The 25,820-nt window shown below is 43.8% G+C and overlaps 2 protein-coding genes across 3 annotated transcripts in view; both read right to left on the bottom strand.

Annotated features, from left to right (window-relative positions):
- The window catches only part of syn3 (synapsin III), a 119,626-nt gene extending 117,710 nt beyond the window's left edge, over positions 1-1,916 (bottom strand). Inside the window, exon 1 of the mRNA XM_086201089.1 lies at positions 1,761-1,916. The gene's annotated coding sequence lies outside the window, so the exon portion shown is untranslated. The remainder of the gene's footprint in view (positions 1-1,760) is intronic.
- Positions 1,917-8,288: 6,372 nt separating this feature from the next.
- On the bottom strand, positions 8,289-25,287 carry LOC147262330 (protein mono-ADP-ribosyltransferase PARP12). 2 transcript variants are annotated; one of them, XM_086201086.1, is made up of 12 exons: positions 24,942-25,287; positions 23,629-23,764; positions 21,464-22,340; positions 21,295-21,345; positions 21,082-21,208; positions 16,981-17,149; positions 15,073-15,193; positions 14,531-14,627; positions 13,626-13,704; positions 13,195-13,325; positions 11,616-11,767; positions 8,289-10,648 (listed from the first exon to the last, which is right to left on the bottom strand). In XM_086201086.1, the coding sequence occupies exons 1-12, from the start codon at positions 25,208-25,210 to the stop codon at positions 9,936-9,938; spliced, it is 2,922 nt and encodes a 973-aa protein (XP_086057212.1). In that variant the 5' UTR covers positions 25,211-25,287; the 3' UTR covers positions 8,289-9,935. The 2 variants fall into 2 exon arrangements, with proteins under 2 accessions (XP_086057212.1, XP_086057213.1); XM_086201087.1 differs by having other exon boundaries at positions 16,981-17,146.
- Between the last annotated feature and the right edge of the window lie 533 nt (positions 25,288-25,820).

The following is a 25,820-nucleotide window of genomic DNA, read 5'->3' as shown; positions in this document are numbered from 1 at the left end:
ATAAAACCCCTGGATGTGCACAGATGATTCACTCTCTTTAAGATAGTCAAATATCACCCAGGGTCAGCTCATGATCGAACCTCTTCTGGAGATGCTATGCTAACATGCTAATATGAGAGCAAGCTCATCGCTGCAACAGCAGAATGGAGTTCAGTCAACAACAACAACAAAAAAGCTTGCGTGCACACCACTTTCGAAACAAATGTAACTTGCTACTGTACATAAGTAACTTAAATGGCGCCATCAAATGTTCGTCTTAATGGCGTGACGAATATGCGTCGTGTCTCTGGATGAGAGTTTGACCTTCTGGCGTTGGACACTAAAGTCAGGTTTGAGTTGAACACAGAATACAAATTATTAAAGGTTTAACCAATCGGTTCAAGTGGAGAAACACTTGTATTCAGAGCAGCCTGCACAAGGCAAACTGCTTTTGTTTGGACAATTATTTGAAACTTTGGCCACATTTAATATGAACATACTGTGACATTGTAAAGAGACAGCAGCAGGGATTATGTATGTTTATAAGACAACCTGGGCATCACCACAGGTTCCCTGGGTTTACATCATGTGAACTTACCCTTAATTTTGACTTAATACATAGAATAAACTTCATGGACAAAGAGTTGTCTTTTTTTCAGTAAGAAAATATTAGCTAATGAACTCCACTTTCGAGATTTTTTAACTGTAAATGCAGTTGCTAAGTCAAAGCTAACGTTATGCTAGGCTAACGAATTACATTGACATCCACTATCAGCTTTGTTCTTCTTCTTCTTCCCTCGTTTCCAAAATATTTTTTTCAACAACCCCTTCATGAAACTTCTTCTTCTCTCTTCTTCCTCTGTGTTTGCCGTGATGACCTCCACAACTTTTGTTGTCTCAATTAGCCACTTGTTAGCAACCACCTCCTTAAAACACGTAGAGGCTCCATAATTCACCAGTGTGGCGTTTACTGACATTAATAGCAAAGGGGGGAAAAAACATGATAATATCATAAACCTCTTGACCTTTTTGTTAGGCGCTTATAAAAAAACACACACACTAGAAAGAGGGAACTGGCATAAAATATCCTCAGTTACCAATTAAATTATTAACAGGCAAAATGTTTGGTTGTGTTTGACTATGAAGTTGTGATTTGCCTGGATTTGGCTAAATCTGAGGGGATACACACACACATACAGTATATGTATGTGTGTGTGTATCCCCTCAGATTTAGCTTTAGCACAATACACACACACACACACACACACACACACACACATACAGTATATGTATGTGTGTGTGTGTGTGTGTGTGTGTGTGTGTGTATTGTGCTCACTAATTGTATTTACCTGAAAAACTGACCTTATAATCCCATGTCTGCCCGGGTCATACAATCACGTAATGGATCCCCCCCCCCCCCCCCCCCCCCCACACACACACACACTCTCCCTCTGAAGGCGCCGAGGAGGAGGGGGACTGACTGACTGGCTGGGGGCTGCGGAGACTGGCTGAGGGAATCCCTGCAGAACCCCGCTGCCCCTTCCCTCACACCAGCCTGTCACTGCACACCCAAACCCCATCTTCTCCGTTGTGTGTGCGTGTGTGCGTGTGTGAGCATGACATAGAAAACCCTCCCGAGGTGACGAGCTCCATTGTGTGAGGCAGCTCAAACCGCACACCCCGCAACAGCAATCGGGCGGGTGCGCGCGCGCGCGCGCGCGCCGGCTGGCTAATGAATGCTAAAAACAAAACGCGTTAGGAGAGAAAATTAGCATGTTTACCTCAGCAGTTGTCAGTGGCTAGCAGGAGGATGAGTCCTCTTCTTCCTCTTTTAGCGATGCTGCTGCTGCTTCTTCTTCTGCGTTCAGGTCCACGGTCCTCCTTGCCAGCCTCCCAGCCAAGCCCCCCTCTCTCTCTCTCTCTCTCTCTCTCTCTCTCTCTCGCTCTCTCTCCTCCCGCCGCTCTACCTTCGCCCAATGCATGCTGGGAACGTGAGAGGTGCAGGGACCAGCGACAGCCTTCATTACCGCAGTCACTTCGCTCAAGAAGCTGATTGGCCAACAGGCAAATTAGGAGCAGCCAACCCTTAATTAATCGAGACAATCAATGGAGTGGCCTGTTTCACTGAAATAATGACATAGGTTATCATGAAAAATATTTCTAAATGTTTTTCTTAATAAAGAGATAATTTTTTTTTTCCATTGAAGACTTACTGACTTCAAAAAAACAGCCTGTTTTTGGTCCCCCCCCCCCCCAAAAAAAGACAAGGATCTCATGATTTGGGGGGGGGGGGGGAAGCAGAAAATTTACCTCTAACAGGGGCTTTTTTCCCCCCCTCAGGTGAATTCACTACATTGCAACTGTAATATTACATTATGCTCATTATTATTTTGAAAAAAAAAACGTTGAAAGATCTTTTATTCACCTTCTTTAAAATAATTTTGTACATGCTACAGAACATAAATAGAAGAGCTTTACTTCATGAGTTTTTGATGGTTTTAAGAGACTTTTATATTGTGACACTTGTCAGTGACCAGTGAAGCCTATGTTATTTGTTATTTAAATATATATATATATATATATATATATATATATATATATATATATATATATGCAGCATTCAACATCAATGACAGCACAAACAAGCTGAGAGATCAATTAGAATGCACCACAAAGAGGTCGTTTTTATTCCATTTTTAATGATGCTTAAGGTTAAAAAACAAATAATACGTAACATTCTGATAGATATGTGTTGTATTACCCTGTAAATACTCTGAAAATATGTTCAATTATCTGGCTGGGTCATTCAAATGTGGGCTAAATTTCAAAACACTAAATTAAAAGTAGTATTGAGGAGGACTTTGGCAGTAGGTGGTCCTTTTTTGCTTTTCAAGTGTACGTTCTGTGTACGTACCACCACCGTCTACTGCCACTGCTGCGGTTTACTATCTTTTCAGCAGACAGGCAGGGTTAGCAACTGGCTTGCAAACATAGTGGAGCAAGCGGTGCTAAAACTCTTAACACTAAAAGGCTTAAAAATAATTCAATCTTTGCAGTTTTTTTTAAAAAATGTAATTGATCCGTACCACATTTCCAAATGTGTGATGTACAGAATACAGATTTATTTTTTGGTCATTATTATAATGTTGCTCCAAAATGGCCCCCGTAAGAATGGGACTTGCCACAATTTTCTCGCCTTACGATGTTGTCAGTTCATTGAAATACATAAGAAAGGATTAGTTTAGATTTACGCTGAGAATTAACTGCCTGCAGCGGCTTGACGTAGCATGACTTTGATGCAAGTTGTCCTGTTGTATGGGCTTCTGTCGTTCAGGATAAGCACTCAGAAGGAGAATTTTTTTTCTGATCGTGCGACTTCTTCTTGCTAAAATCGGCTTGTGCACGACTTTGTTCATGTTGTTGTTCAGAATGTCACCGCAGCTTAAACTGGAAGGCTGTTGGCGGCTTGCTAATAGTGGGACATGGAGCGCCACAGGGGTGATATATTTTTGTCGCTGACAACATGGGTTCCCTCAACAAAAAGCCAATGGGATTTTTGCACTAGTTCTTGGTTTTGTTTTGTTTTTTTGATGAAAATAAGCTCTTTGGCACTTTGATGATTTTCTGAGGTGCAAAGACCATTGTTTGAAGCTAAAAAGCTCATTTTAATGCTATGAGCGCGAAGCTAATTTTATGCTATGAGTGAACTTCGCCATGGAAGCATGACGTCATCATAACCACATTGTGCTGCTTCTTATTTTCGGGCGATGACTTATCATGTCTGGGAGCTGCTTTTTTTTTAGCAACCGCTGTCTTTACACAAGACAAAAGACACAACCGTCCTTTGAACTTCACGTGTTCAATTTCTGAATGCATTTTATGCAACAGAGAGTTACAATATATTAAGCTAGTTTGAATCACATACTGGGCTGCACGGTGGTGCAGTGGTCAGCACTGTGGCCTCACAGCAAGAAGGTTCCGGGTTTGAGTCCCAGCTCTGGCGCTGGATCTTTCTGTGTGGAGTCTCCATGTTCTCCCTGTTTCTGTGTGGGTTCTCTCTGGTACTCCAGCTTCCTCCCACAGTCCCAAGACATCAAGAGGGGACGAGGCTGATTGATACTCTAAATTGACCGTAGGTATGAATGTGAGTGTGAATGGTTGTCTGTCTCTGTGTGTTGGCCCTGTGATGGACTGGCGACCTGTCCAGGGTGAACCCCGCCTCTCGCCTGTAGATGCTGGGATAGGCTCCAGCCCCCCCGCGACCCTTACTAGTAAGGAACAAGCGGAAGATGACGATGGATGGAATCACATACCTTTTTCGAGGCATTTAATTGAAAACTCCTTCATGCTGAGATGAGGGAACCGGAGGTACAACAATGCTTGGACACATTCCTACGCAACCCAGCCGAGCAGCTACAGAGCCGTAGGTTTTACAGGCCGTTGTTGCCTTCCAAAATGACTCTACAGCTTCACGAACTCGATGCAAACCGAAAGTTCTATGAACGAGATATCCGTCATGCTGCTGTCAACAGAGATGAATATTTAACGACAGCACTCAAGCGCAGGAGGAGAACAAGCCGATCCACAGCTGTCACTGATGTAACGGAGTGTAATAACTACATCATTTATCTCTTTTGGCCCGCAGTGCTGCCATGACGCCACCCTGAAAGATCCTTCACTCTGGGGCCAAAGGCTTATCTCCCCAAACTGCAGGAGGCTAATTGGTAGTTTGAATACATTCGGAATTATCTGCTTGCTTCTTTAATGTCAGAAGCGCAGTAGTCATAAGGGATTATATTAAGAGCTTTCATCATGACACTGTAGTCTCAACACATCAGAACAGAGGCATAAAGCTCGGCGCGGAAATGCTACGTTATTGAAAGAGCGCTCCTAAGAAAATGACAGGAGAGGAAAGACGTAAAGCTTCTCAGTACGTTGTCATCAAAACCTCCTCAACGCACACGCGTCTGTGGATCTGTGCTGGGCTCATGAGGTTGTTTGGGCTCGTCGTAACTAATTCATAGATAACTGTTGTGCTAATTAAACTTTAACGAGGTGCCGTGGCCTAGCTTCCAAAACCGCACCACAGATGCTGCGATATCAGCTAATTAATTCCTCTCATTTCTGCCGCATCACCCTTCGTCACTGTGAAATTTGATATTTACGCACATCCAGTTTCGGGGTGGGGGGTTGTGTTTTACAGGCTGAGCATGAACTCACAGCACGAACGCATTAACGATCTTGCAAGCATGAGTCAAACACTCGCGCATAGCGACAAATGTTGTCATCCAATCACAGCCAGGCACATCTGCATACAGCAGCTGTGCAAAACTCCCACAGTAGTATTACTGTTATTACTGTTATAGTATTACTGTTATTAATGCAGTTTTTTCCCTGTTATACTGTAGTAGAGCTGTACAGACAAGTAGAGAAAAGGGAGGCATCAAAGGTCCTCTGACAAATTTAAATTGGGTTTTTATTGCATTTTGGCTCCAAGCCATCTTGATTCACTATATAATATTGACTTTAATTCTCACATTAATGTTTTATGTTTCCCTTTTATGAGGCACTTTGTAACAACTATAAGAAATATGATAGAGAGGAGTACACGATGGGAAAAAAACAAAATGTTACACATACAGCGGAATGAAAAGGGTCCTGGGAAGGAACCTAGGCGGTGCTGTAATGTTAAATGATGAACTTGTCAAAAATCCCTCTTGATAAAACACATTTAAAGATAAAAAATTATCCAGTTAAGGGCATGACTCGAAGGTAGAGTGGCCATCTGGCATCCGAAGCGTCGCTGGTTCGATGCTCACTTCCTCCGGTGACCATGTCCAAGTATCCTTGGGCGAGATACTGAACCCCTAATTGCTCCTGATTTTCCTGCAATGAACTGGCGACCCGTCCAGGGTCAAGCTTTCTATTGTATGATTTGAAATTGTTTGTGGATATAAGGATAATAAATGTTCTTTTTAATAAATCTGTTTGCCACATTCACATTAAAACATTTTTGGTTGGGTTTTTTCTTTTCGTCAATATGGTTAATATTTGTTTTTAAGTTTTTCCAGTCAATTTATCATTAGAAGCAGAGGCTCATGGAGTGAGGCACTCATGTAGAAAGATGTGTTTACGTTTCTATTCATGTGTGACTAGCAGCTCTGTGACCTACATGCTATCGTACCGACAATGCTATCACACTAATTTTTGCAAATCCAGCCCCCTTTTCACCAAGAACTGGCCCAAATAACTCGGAACCCTTTTTGGCTTTACCTTCATATCAGCTGGAGGAACTGGGGTTTTAACGGGTTAAACCATCGGTTTTATAGTGGTGCAGTGGTCAGCGATGTGGACTCACAGCAGGAAGGCTTTGGGTTCGAGCCCCTCGGCCAGCTTGGGCCTTTCTGCGCTGTTTGTAGGTTCTCCTGCGTTTGTGTGGGTTGAGTTCTGTGTCCGTCCTCTTCACACTCACCAAAAACAGGAACTTTTTTTTTTTTGAAGATTGATTAACTCAGAATTAGAATAAGGTTCAAATACAGACAGCATTGGGCCGCGGGAACCTTTTTGGTTATGGAAACTTTTGTCAGAAAGGAACCGCAACCACAACCTCGGCTACTGTGGTCAAAATAGAGATAGGTTCTCCAAAGGTTCCTAGTTCCCATGAAACATTTTACACGTAAAAAAGCGGCTTAAAAGGAGCTGTCAAAGACTAGACTAAAGCATAGACAGCATGGAAATGTTCTGTTGTATCAAGTGGAGCGCTGTCCTCTTTCAGCTGGTCCCGTCTGTGGCTTTATGTCAGTATCAGTGGAGGAACCAAGGCTACATACATAGTAATGTAGTCTCTGGTGGTCTTGGAAAGAACACAACATGCGCATTCAACAATCAGCCAGTGCATTACTGGTCTGGGTACATTTGAGAGCGCAGCACAACTACTCCTACTCTCAAAGATGTGACACGTCAGGTTTTGCTGTAGTTTTCTTCCAATGGAACAAACTCGCATGGCTCAGCCAAAACAGAAACACCTCAAACATCAAGGGAGTTCAAAAAATGAGAGAAGGACTTATATTTAATTCATAAACTCTTCTAAGCCAGATTGTCCGATATCTTGAGGCCTCGCAACAGCGTCTGTAGCATTTGCTCTTTCTTCCAGGAGACGACAGCCAGGGTATGACACTGCAGCCGCCACAGGCAAAGATCAGACAGGAAGTAGCTGCTTAGGCTGGTTAATGTCAGTGGATATTTGCTGTCGCTGGGTGGGCTCCTGCGTCCTGCAGGGCACAGCTGCATTTCCCATAGGACGGCTCCATCTTAATGAGCAGCAAACGTATGACAAAGCACGGAAAGTGACGCAACGAGCAGAGACCGTCAAACCTTCTTTTACACTGAGAATCACCTCTTTGTAATCTACTTGTACAGTCAAGGCTGTTTTGACTGGAAAAAAAAAAAGGCAAAGAGGAAGAGAATGAATATTTGTAGACGATGGGGTTCTACTGAGGATCTCAGGCACATTGGATCGATTTGAATACATTGTTAAATATCTTGCGTGTGTCTGGATGGATCTCTTCCATATTTAGGTAAATTCTTCAATAAGATAGGACACTTCATTGGAGAACATATGATCAGAAGTTCTCATTTCCTGTGGCAGCTGCGTTAAAATATGGATACATCTGTTGTTGTTTTTTTACAAAACATTTGATATCTCTTAAAGCAGGGGTCCCACACATTAAAAAAAAAATCATTAGGGCATCCTGCAAATATAAAGAGTGTTTTTACCATAGTGAGTTACATAATCCTTTGTGTAGCTGCCATTCTGCTATCAGTGTGAACCGAAACAGTGGAGTTAAGGACCGCAAAAACCAAAACAACACGCTCAAAGACACTGAGATCAGACTAGGCCATTTCATTGGATCACTGCATTTGTCTTCGTAGCCTTTATGAGAACAGACATTAACCTATGTTTGATATTCATCAACAGAGGCAAGACAACGACCTGAGACTTTTGTCAATATCAAAGCGTTTGAACAAATTTACTTCCCCTCAATTGGGAGATTTTCCGTTAGAATATTTCAGGGACCACGATGGAAACACGCTAAGTCCTTGACGTCGCGTGCGCGAGTACAACGGGTCACGACGAACTCTTCTGCAAATGAGTTTTTCAAGCCTTGTAGACTTTTTCAGGCTGCTGTGTTTGGTGTAGTTTGCAAATAATTAAGGGGGGAAACGCAGGGCTGCAGCCAACCGAAGAAAACCTTGGTTGACTCGAATCATGAAAAAAGTCCTCAATTAAATCGATTGCACAGTGGAGGGGAGGTGGGACCAATTTATTCTTATCAAATATACAACAACTGGGGTATAATCTCATTGTTACAAACACAATGTTACCTTAAGGCTTTTACAACTAGATGATTTTCATTACATGGTAAAAGGCAAGTCCGTTTGAGATGTGTCTGAAACGAACCAGTTCAATTCAGGCTGCCTCTGGTCCAGCAGCGCTCCCTCCATCGTTCCTCCGTGAGATCTCGTTCACTTGCTCTCTGAATGATGGTGGGCGACACCATTCAGAGTGTTTAAAGGACACTTGACAGTTAGCTTAACAATTGCTGTGGTGATGTACACATGAAATGGGACGGAGGACGAAGCAGGTAGAGATATCGCGTTGATGCGTAAATGCTTTTGGGCTTTTTTTTCCCCGTGAAGGCTTTCCTGCGACGCTGCAGTGAAGATTTTACAATCTTTTGGTGCTCGCTAGTGCAGATGGGATTCATGCTGTGCCAAAAAGTACTAAACTTTTTAACCTGGCTCTGGTCGTCCGTCAATAGCCTTGCAAAAACTACTGGATTAATCCCGAGTGTTGATGCAGCCCTTTCTTCCTTATGGAGTTAACACAGCGACCGCCTGACCAATGACATTTTGAGTAAACGAGACCATATGGACCAATTAACTGACCCCCCGAATTGACTCCAGCCCTAGAAAAAGCCACACATCACAACCAGACCTTTGACTTGGAAAGGAAACATACAAGCTTGAGGTGGAATACACAACACTACAGTATAGGCTAATATATTTACAGTGGGAAGCTACTAGCATCATTCAAACACTGCTTCATAACAGCAGTAGGCGAGTGTGCATGTGTGTGTTTGTGAGTGTTGAGGGACTGCTATTTGCAAACCGTATGTCTAATGTCACAGGAAGCACCAGCAGCCACATTGATCGTTTTCCATGCCTCACCTCATTCGGTTCAAAAGTCTGACCTGACTGCCTGTAGAATTTCCAGCTCACTTACTGGGCTGAGACAGAGAGGCACTCGCATCGCCATGGTCATGTAAAACAGGAAATAAATGTGTGCAGTCATGTTCGATACGCTTATTATCGGACGATGGGACAAAGTACAAGAATTAGGAAAACCTTGATTCTGAGCTGCGCTGAAATCAAATTAAAATGCACAAAAATTCAAATGTGCATTAAATACACATTGATGTGAACATTTTTGAGTAAAAAGTGGATTAACAACTTTCTTGTAAATGCTAAAATAAGGTTGTGCATATATGTGTTGCTTACACAGCAAGATCAGCTTGAATTGAGACAGGAAAATGTCATAAACTTGAACAAAAACACCAGAGAAGTGTCAAAGATGGTGGTGTAATCTGTCGAGTTTCCTGAGGCATTTAATAACAACTGCACGTTTTCCTGCCTTTTGCGTTTCACATGCGTTTTGTGTTAACTTGCATAAGCAAAGTGTGATTTGTGTCTGCTTGATTGATTTTGTCACCGATTTAAAAACCTCTCTTTATTTTACTGCGACTACTGTTAGTGTCATTTTCTCACCACCTGTGCTGCGACCAGCCACTTTAATCAGTGTCATTACATTTGACACTGTAAGTAACCTAGTAATCAACTACAGCACCAAGTTCTAGGTTATCTATGAATGCAGGAGGCCTCCATGAGTAGAGGGTCTAAGCGATGACACAAGAATCAGAGTCTTTCTTTGGGGGGGGGGATGTAGCTACTTTGGAGGCTGGGGTGTTGCCCAAGGAAAAGGAAGAGCTGGAACGATAAGGTGCCGCGCTGCTTGTATAAGATGATGTGCTGCTTTGATAGGGTGAAGTGCTGCTTGTATAAGATGATGTGCTGCTTTGATAGGGTGAAGTGCTGCTTCGATAGGGTGAGGTGCTGCTTGTCGAAGATGATGTGCTGCTTTGATAGGATGATGTGCTGCTTCGATAAGGTGAGGTGCTGCTTTGATAAGGTGACGCGCTGCTTGGGTAAGATGATTGTCTGCTTGGATAAGTTGGCGTGCTGAGTGAGGTGGCACTTGGAATTCTAAATGCAGATTGGACAGGTTGCTGCACTGGTTTTGGTGGTGGGACTGGCTTTTTTAAAATTGGTTTCAATGCTGGTGCTGCTGGACTGCCGCTCTTGTACTGAAGCAGGTACTCTGGATAGATCTGGCGCACATCAAACACGACAAAGATGGAAGGCGTTGAGACATCATTTACACAGCTGTCATATAAGTTTATACCCCCGCTGACTTTGGGAGGAGGCCGGCAGTAGTTTGGTGACCCCAAGGTGAAATCCCCCACGAGCACCCGAGAGATGAACATGGACTTGACATCCGAGCCACCGGTGTAACTGTGGGAGTATTTGGCATCCCGGGCGAAGTAACTGCCTGGGTTTTAGACAGGAAGATCATTGTGTGAGAATACATCTTGCTGCACTGTTTGCAGGCCTCACTTATGCTCAGTTTCCCAGCGCAAACATGCAGTCTAACCCGACAAAAAAGTGCTCAGTCAAACATGTGATGTTATTGCTGGTTCGACGTGCTGTACTGTCCTCGCTGAGAAACCTTTTTAATTTAAATCAACAGCATCCTCTTACTGTGTGTTCGAACCAAACGCGAATGCGAATTTCGCGTCGCGTTATTCGCGCAAATTTGATGCCGGATCATTTTGGTGTCCATTTGTGTCATTCGCGCGAATACGCAAATTCGCTCACTTGCCCGAGTAACAAGTATTTCCGGCAACGTTTCTTTCCGCCATTTCACCATGGATACACAAAGAACTGTTGCGTTGTACCTGTCGTGGAAGGCCAAAATACGTCGGAAAACGAAACGCCGTTGTATGTGGGTTAACAACACCATCTAGAGGCGAGCTCAGCTCGGTGAATTTCACCGCTCAGTGAATCGAGCTCCTCCAGGGGCTGTGGTGGAGAACTGCCGATTCCAGCGGTGTTTTCGGATGACGACTGGCCAGTTTAACGACCTGCTTGCGAGGATCGGTGACAGGATTTCACGAATGGACACCAACTTATTCAACCGGTTCTTGTAATTCTGACACGTACTGTCGTATAGAACCGGGTTCCCACACATAGTCACAATCAACTTGTCCTCCATCTTGTCAGCCGTGATGTCGGGACATCCTCAACGCTGATTGGCTGTCTTGACGTGAATTTTTCGCCAAAGTTGAATATTTTCAACTTGTGCGAATGGCGAAATTCCGCCTCGCAAATTCGCACCGCCCGACTGAAAATTTGTGTCATTCGCGCGTTTGCATAGACTTTGAATGGAAGCTGTTCGCACGAATGCGCGTTTGGTGTGAACACACAGTTAGTCTTAGTGCGCATCCCACATGACTCACCTTTGCCATAAGCAGTTCCGTGTATTCCACAGAGTCTCCAGTCCAAGTTGTTGGAGCAGATGGCATCTATGTTGGTAGGGTCAGTGCCATGAAACAGCTTTTTTTCTGTCACATTCTTCCCACCGTTGTTGTTCTTCATGTGATTCCTCTGCCTTTATGAAACCCAAAGAGAAAAGAAAAAGAACCTCATTTGATTTCATATTACGCTAAAATGCAGCAAAGCATCAGCTGAAATCAATACTGACCCCAGCAAATAAGATACTGAGATTTTCTAATGAAATGGTTAACAGCTAACTACCTTTCAACTGAATTAATTGTATGTAAGAAAAAAAAGTTGCAAAACCTCCAATTCTTTTTTTCGTCTCCTTTCGCCATAATGTGCTCATGTGAAAGAAAAAGACGTGGTTCCACTGTCTTTAAACTCACTGGTTTCATCCAGTTGGAACAGCGTAAAATATTGCAAAATGGGGTGATTGACACACTCTCCGCCCGTCTGCATGGGCGAGTTGAACAGTTCTGCTTGAGAGAGAATTTTGCATGAAGTTGTGTAAACGAGGCCAATCAAAGTGCACATTTTCGACATCACCAAAATCAAAACAATGAATAAGAAGCTGATCTTTGTTGGGTCTACGCTAAAGTCCTCATACGTTCAACCACTCCGGAGACATCCGAGCTGGTGGAAGATTTCAGGATTATTTGGCGACATAGGGCCTGGCTCAGCAGCCCTCGCTGCAGATGATGTCTGTGAGGAACCGTGAGCAACTGCGTAGCAGATAGCATTTTTCACACCTATGCTAGCTGGGAGGGTGAGTTAGCGTGCCTTGCTGCTTGCCAGCTTCCTGCAACTGTTGGGTTGAAACTGATGGTTCGCCACTGAGACGAGCCTTACGGGGACGACTTGAATGCCTCTTTAGTGGCTGGACTTGAGATGTCAGAGACGTGAGATCCTGAGAAAAGCTACTGTAACTTGGCATTGACGATAGATCCGAAAATTGTAAAACAACCTCATGTTTGAGGTTTTAGCATCTACATCCTTGCCTTAAAAAAAGCTTAAATGTACATAAAAAGAAGCAGTATAACATCAGCTGCAGTATTCCACTCTTCTTTTCTGGAGAAGGAAGAATACTCACTGCTCAAGGTTCTGCTCCCAAACTCAAGCAAGGAAAGTAAGATTCACTTCACTCCTGGTGTGTACACAACTTTGGACTTCTATCAGATGACTTCCTGCAGCCAATGCTGCCTCCCCCCTCTGGCCATTACAAAGTATGCAGGTTTAAGGTACTTGACTTCAATGTTTGAAACTAGGGGTTTATCCAGGCCTTCATGACAGGTTATGGTTCTCAATTCGAGTTCTACCTGGTTTGTAAACTTTAGCTAAGATTAGCCATCGTTTACTAAATCCTTTTATTTATCTGTTTAATATTTTTAATTTGAAAGAGGAAGACTGTTCCCTCATTGGAGTCTGTTTGTCTGAATAGAGGCAATTACAAGGCTAGTTAGCTTGCTATGATGCTATCAGTCACACACACAGACACACACAGACACACACACACATCAAGACTGTCAAATAAATACTGACAACTGAAAGGCTTCCAGAAGAGCTTTGTTCTGCACCCTCTCGATTTTGATGATGACGAAATCTTTCATGGTGTCACGGAACAGAACTTCAATCTCCTTATATTCATCTGATGTTGACTGGAGCAACACCCGCTGGAAAACACGCCACAAGACAATTACCATTCCCAGGCAGAAAAGAAAAAAATCAATCTCAGGCCTTTTTATTTGCTAAAAACATTGGTGCAGGAGTGAGTGTGTGTGTGTGTGTGTGTGGGGGGGGGGGGGCAGTGCATGTATTCAAAATACTACTCTCCTTTTTTTCTGATGGGACATGCAATAACATCGGGTTCTCTGTTAATTACTAACTGACCATCTTATCTCTTTAAAACAAGAAATGTTAGTCCCACCCTGCACAGGTTACTCACGGTTGGCGGCTGAAGTGGACTCTCTTACCTTGTACCCTGTTTGAAGAATCTGTGTCTTGTCCCAGTAGTCTGGTATAGCTGTGATACTTTGTTGGCCCATGGGTCTTCTGTAGTCAGAAAAACAACACCTTCATGAAAACAAATGCAATTATGACTTCCATACATATGATAGCATATCTGTGCAAGCCGCGTGCTACATGATGTCGACCAATCGGATGACAGTGAGCCCTCTGGCAGACAGATGGAAACACCAATGTCCACCAGGCACGGCTGCAATGCGTTAAGGATGCGATGCCAATCATGACTATCCTCCTTGGTTTATGTGTTTATATCATGCGCACATATAGTACGTGCTTACATCGTGTCCTTTTCTGTCTGTTTTGGGGATTTTATTTGAAAATTAAACAAAACTTTCACTATGCCATTCCTTTGGAAACTTCCTGGGTGGTTGATTTACTCTGTGCAGGTTGACGCTCCTTGTGTCAACACTGGACTTGCCGTAACGCCCCAAGCTTTCTTTTTAGATGCACTTGAAATACACCGCTCCTGCTGGAAACCAAAGCAGTTACTAGAGCGGCCCCAGTCAACTTTGGCTCCCACAGCATGGCCGTATAACAGCGCTGCCATATCTGGTTGAAATTAGGGAAAAGAGGAATGCAGCTGTTGCTGCTGTCACTCTATTGAGCAGTGGCAAGTACTTCATGAATACGGCGGGTAGCTGGATCGCTAAACTATGCTAAGCTATCATTCGCTGTAATATTAGCACTCAGCAACAGTACCATGACGCTATCCTGTGAAGCTGACTATTTTAGGTCATCAAGTCCACAATTGCTCTTTCATTTCGCAAAGCCTCCAGTTTTAGTCTGGGTTAGCTGCAGTGAAAGGTGCTTTAGCTTAAACAAGGACAAACAGAACATATTAGCATTCTCATACCTAAATTTCCTCTGAAGGACATCCGCTGCAGAGACAAACCTGGGGCGTCTTCTCACCAGCTTCTTTGTGTTGTACTGCTTGTTTGTTTGTATCATGTCTGAGGACAAAAGACGTCATTAATATAAGCGCTCATGTGCAGAAGAAAATGTATTTTTCTACATATTGGACTCTTTTTACTGCTCCTTCGTACTGTAGAGGCTGTCAAGCTCAGATCTTTTGACTTATTTGGAAGCACACTCGATTGTGCCAGTACATCTTTTATCCACCAGTATGTTTCATGTGTATGTTTATGCCTTTATAAAATTTTATTTTTATTTCTTATCTTCATGCGACAGGCCCACACAGATACACAAAAGCGAACTCACGGAACGTAATACAGTTAGAATTTACTGTGATGATTCAAATAGCAATTATTTTAATCCAATACCGTTGTAAGTCACAGTTATTTACTTTTAAAAATCCCATCCTTCATTCTACATGTTCAACATCTACATACTAGAAATAGAGTTGTTCATATAGAGCTCTGCTTATTCTGTGTTTACCTGGGAAACTGAGGGAGTAGGACTGTGTGCTGGCGGTAAACTCCACCACATCCTGGTCATTTTCTAGAAACCTCTGCTCCAGTTTGGCGCTGTCGATGTCAGCTGGTCCACGTCCACCATCCTTCAGTCGAAGAAAGATATCATTTCAGGAGCATGGACCAAAATTCAAATTCAATACTTCACTGCGGTGAAATCGGCGTTGACTGGAAATTCCTCAGATCCCGGTTGACATTTTGCATTTCTATGTATTACATATATTATGTTCTGTTGGGAATGGTGACTTAATCCGTGACGGCGCTGATCGCTCGCCTCTTTTGATACTTTGCGTGGATGTGGAGCAGAATGAAGATGAAATCTTTAACGATCAGTATCATCATCAGGAGGCTACTGCCACATTGGAATTTTCACGTCTTTCTTCTCGCGAGCTAAGGGTATAAGAGGCTTTTACACACGGGGCTCGCTGCAGAGGCGCTCAGTGTTGGAGTGTGCCTGTAAAATGTCACGGAAATCGTGACGAGGCCATTTTTAGCCCAAATCAGCTCCACTACCTGCGCCTGCTGAGTCACGTTGTCAGTATGCATATTTTCACCGAACCTGTTGGCTGCTGCTTTGTTTTCATGCTGCTGCACAGTTTGCTCGCTCTAAACCATCTATTAGGAATTGTTTTTAAGGATCCAGCTGTACTGGAGAGTAAAGACGTGAAGCTCTCTGTTCGTTCCTGTTGCCTGACTCGTGTCGACAGCTCTATCAGAACTGTTTTTGTAGAAAATGCTGCCTACTGGAACTGGATGCTAACTGAGCTCAGCACTGACGCCTCCTTCCTGACCGCAACACGTGTGACAATAATGATGTAAACCTCACCAGTGTAATATTCTGATTGGATACCACGATATTTACAAGGTGTTCTCATATCAAAAAATGTATACATACATAGAAAACTTTCTATTTTTCTGTTTCGTCACTTAATTCAATAATTATCTGAAACTTGTTACTGGCTACAATAACCATGCACATTATATTCAAATTTACAAAAACAAAAATACTGAAATTATACATTTTTTTTGTTCGTTTTTTTTGTTTTCAGCTCAACAAGAACTTCAGAATTTTTTTCTCTCGTTATCATTATTAAATTGCTGGATTGTTTTTTGATGCGAAAAAAAGAAAACAATAATATCGGTTGACCACTAATATTAAGTTAAACTCCCATGTACTGCGTGTGGGTATTATTATTATTGATATCTAGCTGTTGTTATTGTTTGTCTTTCTTCTTATAGCCTGTTTATGTATCTGTCCATCATTCTCTCTCTCTGTATCTCTGTCCCACTCTTTCCTTCTGCATATCTGTCTTCCTCCATTGTCTGTCTTTGTCTCTGCCCCGCTCTCCTCCTCTCTTTCCCCCCAACCGGTCAAAGGCTGTCCCCATTGAGCCTGGGTCTGTTCGACGTTCCTGCCTGTTAAAAGGAAGGTTTTCGTTGCCGCTGTTGCAGGATGTGCTGCTGATGGAGAATTGTTGGGTGTAGATTCATTGAAGGCGTGTGTTACATGACCTGCTCTAACTGTAAAGTGTCTTGAGAGAACTTTTGTTGTGATCTGGTGCTATACAAATAAAACTGAGTGACTCAGTGGTACTACTGCACACGTGTGATGACTGCACTTTGTTGTTTCAGAGCTGATGAGTCCTTCTTCCAACGTCATCGCATTAAGATCTTTTAAATTATAATGTGGGAAAGACAAGGAGGCTCAGAGCGTTTCAACACGATTGATAGTTGGTTCCGGTTTTCTCATAGCATCGAAGAGCAAAGGAAAATGATAGGCTGTACAGTTGAAACAGCTCGCCCTACATGGACGGAATTAATACCACATTTATTAAACATTATATGTGATCACAAAATTACATTCAATACTCACAGGTGAAGCATACATGTGCCAATTTGCGTGCTCATCCTCCCAGTACCAGAGCCACTCTGTGGTGAGGATGAAGTTGGGCTCCACTATAGAGTTAGTGGTTGAGAGTCGTCGGACTTGGTTCTCTCCTTGTGTCATTGTGTCAAAGTGCACAGGTGGGCTGGTCTCACTACTGGCACGATCAAGACAAAAGCACCGTTATTCATGTGTATAAAATCATCGATCGATTGGTCTGAAGCAGGAGAATCTCATGACGGCTGCTGACTATACACACAAACAGTACTGTGTGTGTTAAGCTCACTTCATGCTTCTACGTCGCGGCGATGGCGTAGCGACGGCGCAGACCCTACATCGTCATTGAGCATTCGAAGTTCTACGTCGAAGGAAATTGGATTGGATTGCTCTGTAATTCACCGCCATGCCGCTAGGGGGTGTGGCTGTGTCTTTGTATGGTTTCGGGGGCTCTTGTCGGATTCCAAAACAAAACTATTTACAACAGAAAGTCCAGTGCTTTTCTTTGAACGACTGTTTGCTTTCATGAATCAAACTGTGAACTTTGAACATGACAACATGACTTCTTGAGGTCATTTTCTTCTGGAGACGCACATATTTGTTGCGGAGGTTATTCCACTTCATGCATTCGGCAACCTCCTCCGTTCACGTCACGACGCGACGCATAGTCAGAATTTTTTGGAGGTGCACGTCAGGCTACGGCGTAGGGTCCGCGTAGGGGTCTGTGTCGACAGCGCAGGTACGACATACACTGGGTTCATGTCAACTTAACGCTCGAGATTCCAGGTGGGGTATAACCTTGAAACATCTCATATACTCAGTAACACCTGTAAAGATTCCGTTGGCGGCAGCATGTAAACGCTCAAAGAAATCCAGTGTGGTTCAGAGTCTTTGACCCTGACAGACAGCAGTGCTACAATCACTGTGACAGAAGTGGCCTTGGTAGCTACAGCAGCCAACCAGGCTTTGAGGGGGAGGCGAGGACGTTGGCTCCAAACAGACATTCCTCAAGTCTGGAGCTTGGACACCGAATAACTGCAACAAAAGACTCAGGCAATACAGAGGAAAGTGATATCCTACACAGGTATTAACCACATTCCATTCAGTTAAGGAGCGACAGCACTTTGCACTTCGACATTACTTTTTGCTCACAGTTCCAGATCGTGTTTCTTATAGTTCAGTTTTGGTTTTAGCAGGCAGGGGGCGCTCTCTTGATGGCTCACATATGAGAGAGCTCAGCATAAGAGGGTTATTAACAGTCCCATCAATGAATGAATTGACAATTCCATTCTGCCATAATGGCTTTGATTTTATCCTGGGCCAGCAGGCAAGGCAGGCCATATCTGTCTCTCACCTCAGAATTAGACTTTGATCTCAGAGGACAAATAAAATGACCTATTTATCAAAGGCTGAGCAAAATGTCATTTGAGCTTAATGTTTGACTTTCCATGGCTCGCCACGACCAGCAACCACAAGCTGGAGGCATCATGTTTTCCAGGTTGTCCAAACACATGCATGCTGGTCTGTCCCACTGTTTTAAAAGAAATATTTCAGGAATGCCTGGAGCAAATTTCTTTACATTTGGGAAAAATGTCAAATGGAAGGGTAAACAACGAAGATTTTGGTGATCAAAGGACGAACATTAATGTGATCTGTCAGGAACACCGGGGGGGGGGGGGGGGGGGGTCAAGGTCAGTGGGCTGGGCTCACATCGCACAAACATGCTATCACAAGGAGGTAGTTCTATTTTATTTCAGCCTGTACATCCCCCAAACTGTCTTACTATCAGGTTTGAATATATACATCAGTCGAGCTCTCTAAAGGTGCAGAACTGTGAGCAGAAGAGCTTTGACCGAGCTGGAGAACTGGGGACTCATGTATCAATACTTGCTTGGATCTCATACTAAAAATCTCTGGTTGCAAGAATCGCGAAAGTTGCATATGCACAAAAAATCTGGATGTATCAATATGTGCTAGTGCCGGAATCCACACGTTTCCTTGATACATTTCCTTGATACGTTTCCTTGATACGTTTCCTTGATACATCCCAATCAGCGTGGAATTGAGCGCAGATGTCGGAGCGACCGGTCCCGCCCCCGTTACGCCCACCTATAAATACGCAAATTCATTTAAATACGGTCTCCGCTGTCGGCGCTCGCAAAATAATGTCAAAGAAAAAGAGGTTCACGATGTGCGAGCTGGAGGTGCTGGTCGGGGAGGTGGAGGAGAGACAGCAAAGTTTGTTTGACATCCTGTCCAGTGGAGTCAGTTGTGAGTGGGATAAGAAGTGCGAGAGGGTGAACGAGGTGGGTTCTGAGCAACGCACCCCCGCGGAAATTTAAAGAAAAATTAGTGCTGCTAATATGTTGCTCTGCCGAGCAAACATGATAGGGTCTTCGCCTGAAGTACCTTCAGGCTCAGGCCCTAAAAAGTGGTGGGACCTGTTATTGGCTAAAGTTCCCTTCTAATCACCTGTGTTGTTGATCATCATGTTCATACATCTGAACCTTATCTTCTAATGATGGAAAGAACGAGTCGCTACGTGTTTGAAGTTTTATGACGAAGGTAGAAAAGTGTTGGCTCCTCCTTTACTGAACGATCAAAGTGATACAAAGCACAGTTTTCCTCACTAAACCTGAGCGAGCATCACTACGTCATCAGCTTGCACCACTGCTAGCGCTCTGAAAGATTTCCTCTCTATTTCTAATGCACGTCTGCAATTCTAACTTCCTAAACAATGCAAGCTAAACATAGGACTAAATTCAACACTGCGCATCACTAAATACAATAACTACAATAATCAATTGGCTTCAATCTAAATTTAAATAACAATATGGAAAATGGCACTAACAGGTCCTCAAGGTGGAGGTCAAGCGGTGTACAGCTGCCCTCCGGAGGAGTGCTGGCCAGACAGGTGGGGGTCAGGGAGAGGGGCACCTGACAGATTTTGAGCAGCGGGTGGCGGCAGTCGTGGGCAGCACCTCTGTGAGGGGGATTGTCGCCGCCACCCACGCTGACTCAGAGCCTGGAGGGTAAGTGGCAACTCCATTTCTTACGCAACATTTCCACATGCTTTGCCACAGATGTAAAGGCAACAAATACACAGAATCGGCCATTTAAATAGACCAATAACAGAAACTGATCCGTCAGCCATGCTGCCGATGTGCAGCACACCTGCCGGCTCCCGCGCCAGCCCGTCCGCCGACTCAGTCATCCGCCAGGACCGGCGGCATTCAGGCCAGCTCGTCCTCACACAGGCGGTCCTGCAGTCGCAGGAGGACATAACGGGGATCAATGAGCCTGAACCGCCTGATATATGTTCTGGAACGTTTCGTGGACAAAATAAATTAATCTGGCTTCATGAATTGTTTAATCGCCTCTAATCATTTACATTGTGGAAACAAAATTCTGGCGTGCGAGGACGGCTGCCCGGCCAGGATTGGTGTCCATCCCTCCAGCCTCTGCGCATCGATGATCTGCACATTGATGGAGTGGAAACCCTTACGATGAACGTAAGCGTGTTCCTCATGGGACAGAGCTTTGATGGCAACATGAGTGCAGTCAGTGGCTCCGATTACATAGAGAATCCGGCTAGTGCTGCAAATTGGGCTTTAATATTGGCCTGTTCAATGATCAGCTCCACCACCAAGGGCCTGGCCCGGCTGAGGATCAACTGACTCATCCCGGAACGGTCCGCCATCTCCCGCTGGAAGGCTTTTTTGTGTCCAATGTATGTGCGGTTATCAAATAATGTCAGTTACCAAACACTGCCACAGGGTGTCGCCAACGAACCAACATGCAGTTAACGCAAGAATCGGCTTTCCGCCAAGTTCTACGGCACCTCTGGAGTTGGCGTGAAACAATGCAAGAATCGACAAACTTTTCGCATTGATACATCTGAACGTGAGCGTCGACCCTGGCGTACGCAAGTTTTTCTTGCGTAAACCGCGTGGATACATGAGGCCCCTGGTCTTAATCTGCATCCAAGTCTATACTTAATCACACCTTCAATTGGTGGTGTTTAAAGATGATCTCTTTCACAGAGTAGTAACAGAGCACCATAAAAAAAACAATTCCACTGGATGCCAGTACCTGTATGTCTTCTTCGGGTCACAGTAGTCCTTTTCAATAGTCTCATTATCAGGCAAAGCAGTCCACTGGTCTCCTTTTTTCACTTGCCACCTGTAGGGCATCTTCTCATGAGCTTTAAAGCAACGATCTGAGAGCACATCAATTGAAGAAGGAAGATTCGTCAGACCTGATCAAACTGAAGTGAAGGATTAGAATCTATCGCTGGTGACTCACCCTCATGTTTACAGTGTCCTTTGATGAAGTACATACAAATGTCAGTTTTATCTGTGGGAAGCAAAAAGTACACTTTTAGGTATTTTGTCATATTTATATGATTGATGCAGTTCTGCTGCAAAGACAAATTTCCTTGGCTTGGCCAACCAACGCATGTTTCATTATTTACCTCTGACAGGCCTTTGTTTTTGTTTTGTATTTGGTGCACCATCAACTGTAGCACCCACAGCACCAATAACGTCATCAGTGGAACAGAATCGCTGCAACTGAAGGTTACTGCGGCCACCCCGGCTGCCACCCCTTCCCCTCTCTCGACTCAGATTTTGTCTTTGTCTCCTGTTTTGGCCACTGTCGCTGCTCGCATCACTGTCATAGGTGGCAGCAGAGATGTCACAGGTGCCGCCTGTGTTGGTTCCAGCATCGCAACCACTCAAGGAACTGACTGCAGCAAAGATGTCATGACTGGAGCTGGTCAGTTGCTGACGTTGATGGTTTCCTCTGTTGCCGCGGCCGCCCCTGTTGCCGCGGCCACCCCTGAAGCCACCTCTGCCCCTCCCTCTACCTTGATTCCATGTTTGTCTTCTGTTTTGGCCACTATCGCTGCTCGCATCACTGTCATAGCCAACAGCACAGACGTCACTTTTGTTTGGGCCATCATCATCAACACTCAAGGAAAAGACTGTGGCGAAGATGTCAGGGTTGGTGCAGGTTAGTTGATGGTTGCCTCTGAGACCACCTCTTCCCCTGACAGGTCCTGGATTTTTGCCGAACCTTTGTTTTAAATCTGGACCATCGTCGCCACGCTTGCGGCTGTCAAACTTCAAAGCCTTTATATTTGCATAAATAGATCTCAAGATGGGAATGATGTGGTCTGGGATGCGTCTCTCCTGCAGGAGTCCTAACGGCTGTGGAGAGCTGAAATCATGATTCCGCAAGCAGCTGCAGTTGCCGAAGAGGTACTGCTCACAGATGTGCATTCTCTTGCAGTAATCTCCAACCTTACAATTGCAGTACGCCTCATTGCCATTATTGTAATCATGACATATCTGGAAAAGAGAAAGGAACATAATGGTTATAAAATAGAGTACAAGAATCAAGGCGAGCAAACAGTGGTGGTACCGTACAGATTGTTGTTGGCAGCTAATGTCTTCGTCCAGTCGATCTAAAATTAGAGTCCAACCCAGGAGATATGGCAAAAGTCATGGTTCGTAGGCTGTACCGATCTTAACAGCATCCTGCATCACATCCTCAGTGAATACCTTGGTAAATTTAGAGGTACAAACCTTTTTCAAGTTCAAAACCAAAGTTAGCATATTTTACAGTGTCTTATATTACCAATGCAAGTGCCATTAAAATGTGGCTCTTTTGGGGGGGGAATCGGACTGCAATGGGATAGAAGCTTGATCACACAAGATTACAGGTGGAAATGTAGCCAAAATTCACCGAGGACGGATTGTAGTCCAGTCTGTCGAATCACCTTGGGAGGCGGTCAGGAACACGTTCTGACTGCATTGAGGATAAATGTAAATGCATCTCTAGTTTGCATAAAACCTCTAGAGTGGGAATGCATCACTGAGGTGGTGGTAAAAGGAGAGCTAGAGGACTTTCCTCTCCACCAGCCTTGACTTCGTTCCCACATCCAGATTGTCCTGTGGACGGTGGTGGCCCCTAGCAAAACTAAAATGGATTGCATAGGTTTGACTGTACTCCAGCTGTCCAAGTAGACTTCTTCCCCTGCTTCGTAACACAAGCAGAAGCTCATACAACAACACAACTTCATGCATGGCTAGCATCCCTTCCCTTTTCTGTTCTCGTTTTTGTTACTGTTTTACCAGCACACAAACAAAAAGACGTGTGATGATTTAGCCTGCTGCCAGAAATGCTTCTTTAGACATTCATCAGAGGACAAAAAAGTAATTTCTCTTGGGTCAAACCGCAGAAATGAACTGTAAAATGATCGGTTTAGCGCGTACATTTAAAAAAATTTTCCAAATCCATTCTATACACGGTGGTGCAGTGGTCAGCACTGTTGCCACACAGAAAGATCCCATACTCAAGCCCAGAACTTTCTTGCTGCGAGGCGACAGTGCTAACCACTGCACCACTGGGCCCCCTTACTAAACTCGAGCTTTATTATTTCCATTTTCACACGTAACCACTACATACACTGTACAGATACCTATTCATCAAAAACTTCATCGTGTATTTTCGAGAAAGAACCAAGTCGTCCCTACATCAGTGCCAAAGTGTTGATATCAAGGTATTCGGTCAAAAATATTGTGATACTTGATTCAGTCCACACGGCCATGCCCTGTGTTGTATGGCGTTACTTACAGGGGGCAGGAGCGAGGTGTCGTTCTGCAGCAGCAGCGTGCAGAGCTCCGTCCTGCTCAGATCCTCCAGCTGATGCTCTCTCAGCTGCTCCTGATTGTGGCCAGAGTCCAGCGGACGACAGAAGTAACATCCCGTCCTGTCAAAAAGCCCAAAAGAGCCACACGTTTTTCCATGGCATTTTGTTAATACAGTACATTAAAATGTTGCACGAGGTACACATCCTTTTGTGGACACAAGAAGAGTCACATGTTGCATATTACATACATTTATTTTTGAGACACCTTTGTACGTTCCCATGACCAAACATTAGCATTTATTGCGGCTAAGCTAACGAATGCAGAGAGGAGGGATGTTATCTACCTGTCTTGCACTAAAAATGATTGACAATAAGTGTATTTTATAAAAAGTTGGCATATTCCTTGAGAGAAAAATTCATTAGCTATTTTGAGGCTAGTGTATTCTTTCTGAATAGCTGGTGGCCCACCAGCTATTTCGAGTGGGCCGTCAAATCATTTCCAGAATTAAATTCAAAATTGTGGCAGCACGGTGGTGTAGTGGTCAGCACTGTTGCCTCACAGCAAGAAGGTTCCAAGTTCGAGCCCTGGCTTGGGTACAGGATCTTTCTGTGTGGAGTCTGCATGTTCTCCCTGTTCCTGTGTGGGTTCTCTCTGGTACTCCAGCTTCCTCCCACAGTCCAAAGACATCAAGAGGGGACGAAGTTAATCCAGACTCTAAATTGACCGTAGGTGTGGCTGGGAGTGTGAATGGTTGTCTGTCTATATGTGTTGGCCCTGGAATGGACTGGTGACCTGTCCAGGGTGAGCCTCTCGCCTGACAGCTGCTGGTATAGGCCCCAGCCCCCCCCCCACAGAAGAAAATGGATGGATGGAAATTCAAAATTTTGACTTTTGATTTTGTATTTACAATGTATAATTCCCTTTTGTTTTTATCAAATAATTTATTTCATATGACTTTTTCCCTCAAAGTTGTCATTTTAATGTCATCATTATGACTTACTGTTGGCATAGTGTTAATTATGAGGGATATGATTTAATCTTTCTTTTTTTTTGCCAACCGAAATGAGCTTCCATACATCATCCACGTAGCAACACCTCAGCACTTTTTAACTCTACAACACCGACAGTAACCCACGTCTCCCACGAAAAGCTTTAAATACACATTTAATACATACATTTACACAAATTGAATAATCAACATCCGACAAACTTCTATTCTTGCCATCCCAGCCCCCCTCCGATCCAGAACAATAACAATAATTTACCTACATTAATAAATCTAGCTAAGACACTCACCTTGCTCGGCAGGTTCCACTGAAGAGGAAGTTCTTACAGAGGTGCAGGGCCCGGCATGACCCCGGACAGTCTTTGACTCGGCACAGCCTCAGGCCGGTCCGGGCCACCACCTTCGGCTGTCCCCGAACACAATGTGAGACGAACTTGTCCCGATTCCTAATAATCTCCGACACATTGGTGGACCCACTAAAACAGACATTATAAAGCAGGTCGTCTGTGTTGAAGGACCCGCGGTTGGCACAAAGAAATTTCAGTATTTCAACCTCCATCACCGTGGAGCTCTTGCTCTTTCTCCGTCTACCTCCAGTCCGGAAGACCAGTTGGATTCGTTTCTGATGATTTGAAACCGAAACTTAACTCGTTTATTCAGAGACGAAGGCGTAATACTGCTCTTCTCCGCTTGGGGGCGGCAGAGTGTTGCATGATATAGAACATTTCTCACTCAAAAGTAAAAAGTAGTTTCCCCGTCGAACACCTTAGAATTACATTCTTTTTAGCAAAACTTTAGGGAACAAAGTGTCCAAAACTAATGACTTGATTAATGAATAAATAATGCAAGGGCAGCTTCTTTTTTTCTTTTTTTTTTACTCAGGCAATTATTTTGAGAAATCAACATCCTTCTTTCTGTCTGTCCATAAGTTTTATAACATTAATGTGAAAATAACAAGAATAAAGTGGGAAAGAGGCCCATTTAGTGAAATAAAGTACAGCTTAATTTACATCACACTTCACACATTAAACAAACAAATTTTACAAAATATCCAATAAATATTGGCCTCAATATTTTGAAAATATATATGAAAACCAGGTTTACTATGTATCAATCTAAATCTATACGTTGCTATGTGTATATATGTATATGTATTCACACATATAGCC

This window comes from Aulostomus chinensis, chromosome 4 (genome assembly GCF_037954235.1).
Source record: "Aulostomus chinensis isolate RoL2024-O1b breed Wild chromosome 4, RoL_Achi_v1.0, whole genome shotgun sequence".
In the NCBI taxonomy this organism is placed as follows: domain Eukaryota; kingdom Metazoa; phylum Chordata; class Actinopteri; order Syngnathiformes; family Aulostomidae; genus Aulostomus; species Aulostomus chinensis.
The sequence above is the reverse complement of the archived record's forward strand: the minus strand, read 5'-3'. Positions and strand labels throughout refer to the sequence as shown.

What these genes read in the sequence shown, in the direction of transcription:
- LOC147262330 (XM_086201086.1), bottom strand. Translation starts at nt 25,210, where the DNA reads ATGGAGGTTGAAATACTGAAATTTCTTTGTGCCAACCGCGGGTCCTTC. An exon ending in CTACTCCCTCAGTTTCCCAG is followed by an intron (nt 14,628 to 15,072) that starts GTAAACACAGAA and finishes TTTTGTCCTCAG; the next exon opens with ACATGATACAAACAAACAAG. An exon ending in GTCCTTCAGAGGAAATTTAG is followed by an intron (nt 13,705 to 14,530) that starts GTATGAGAATGC and finishes TTCTGACTACAG; the next exon opens with AAGACCCATGGGCCAACAAA.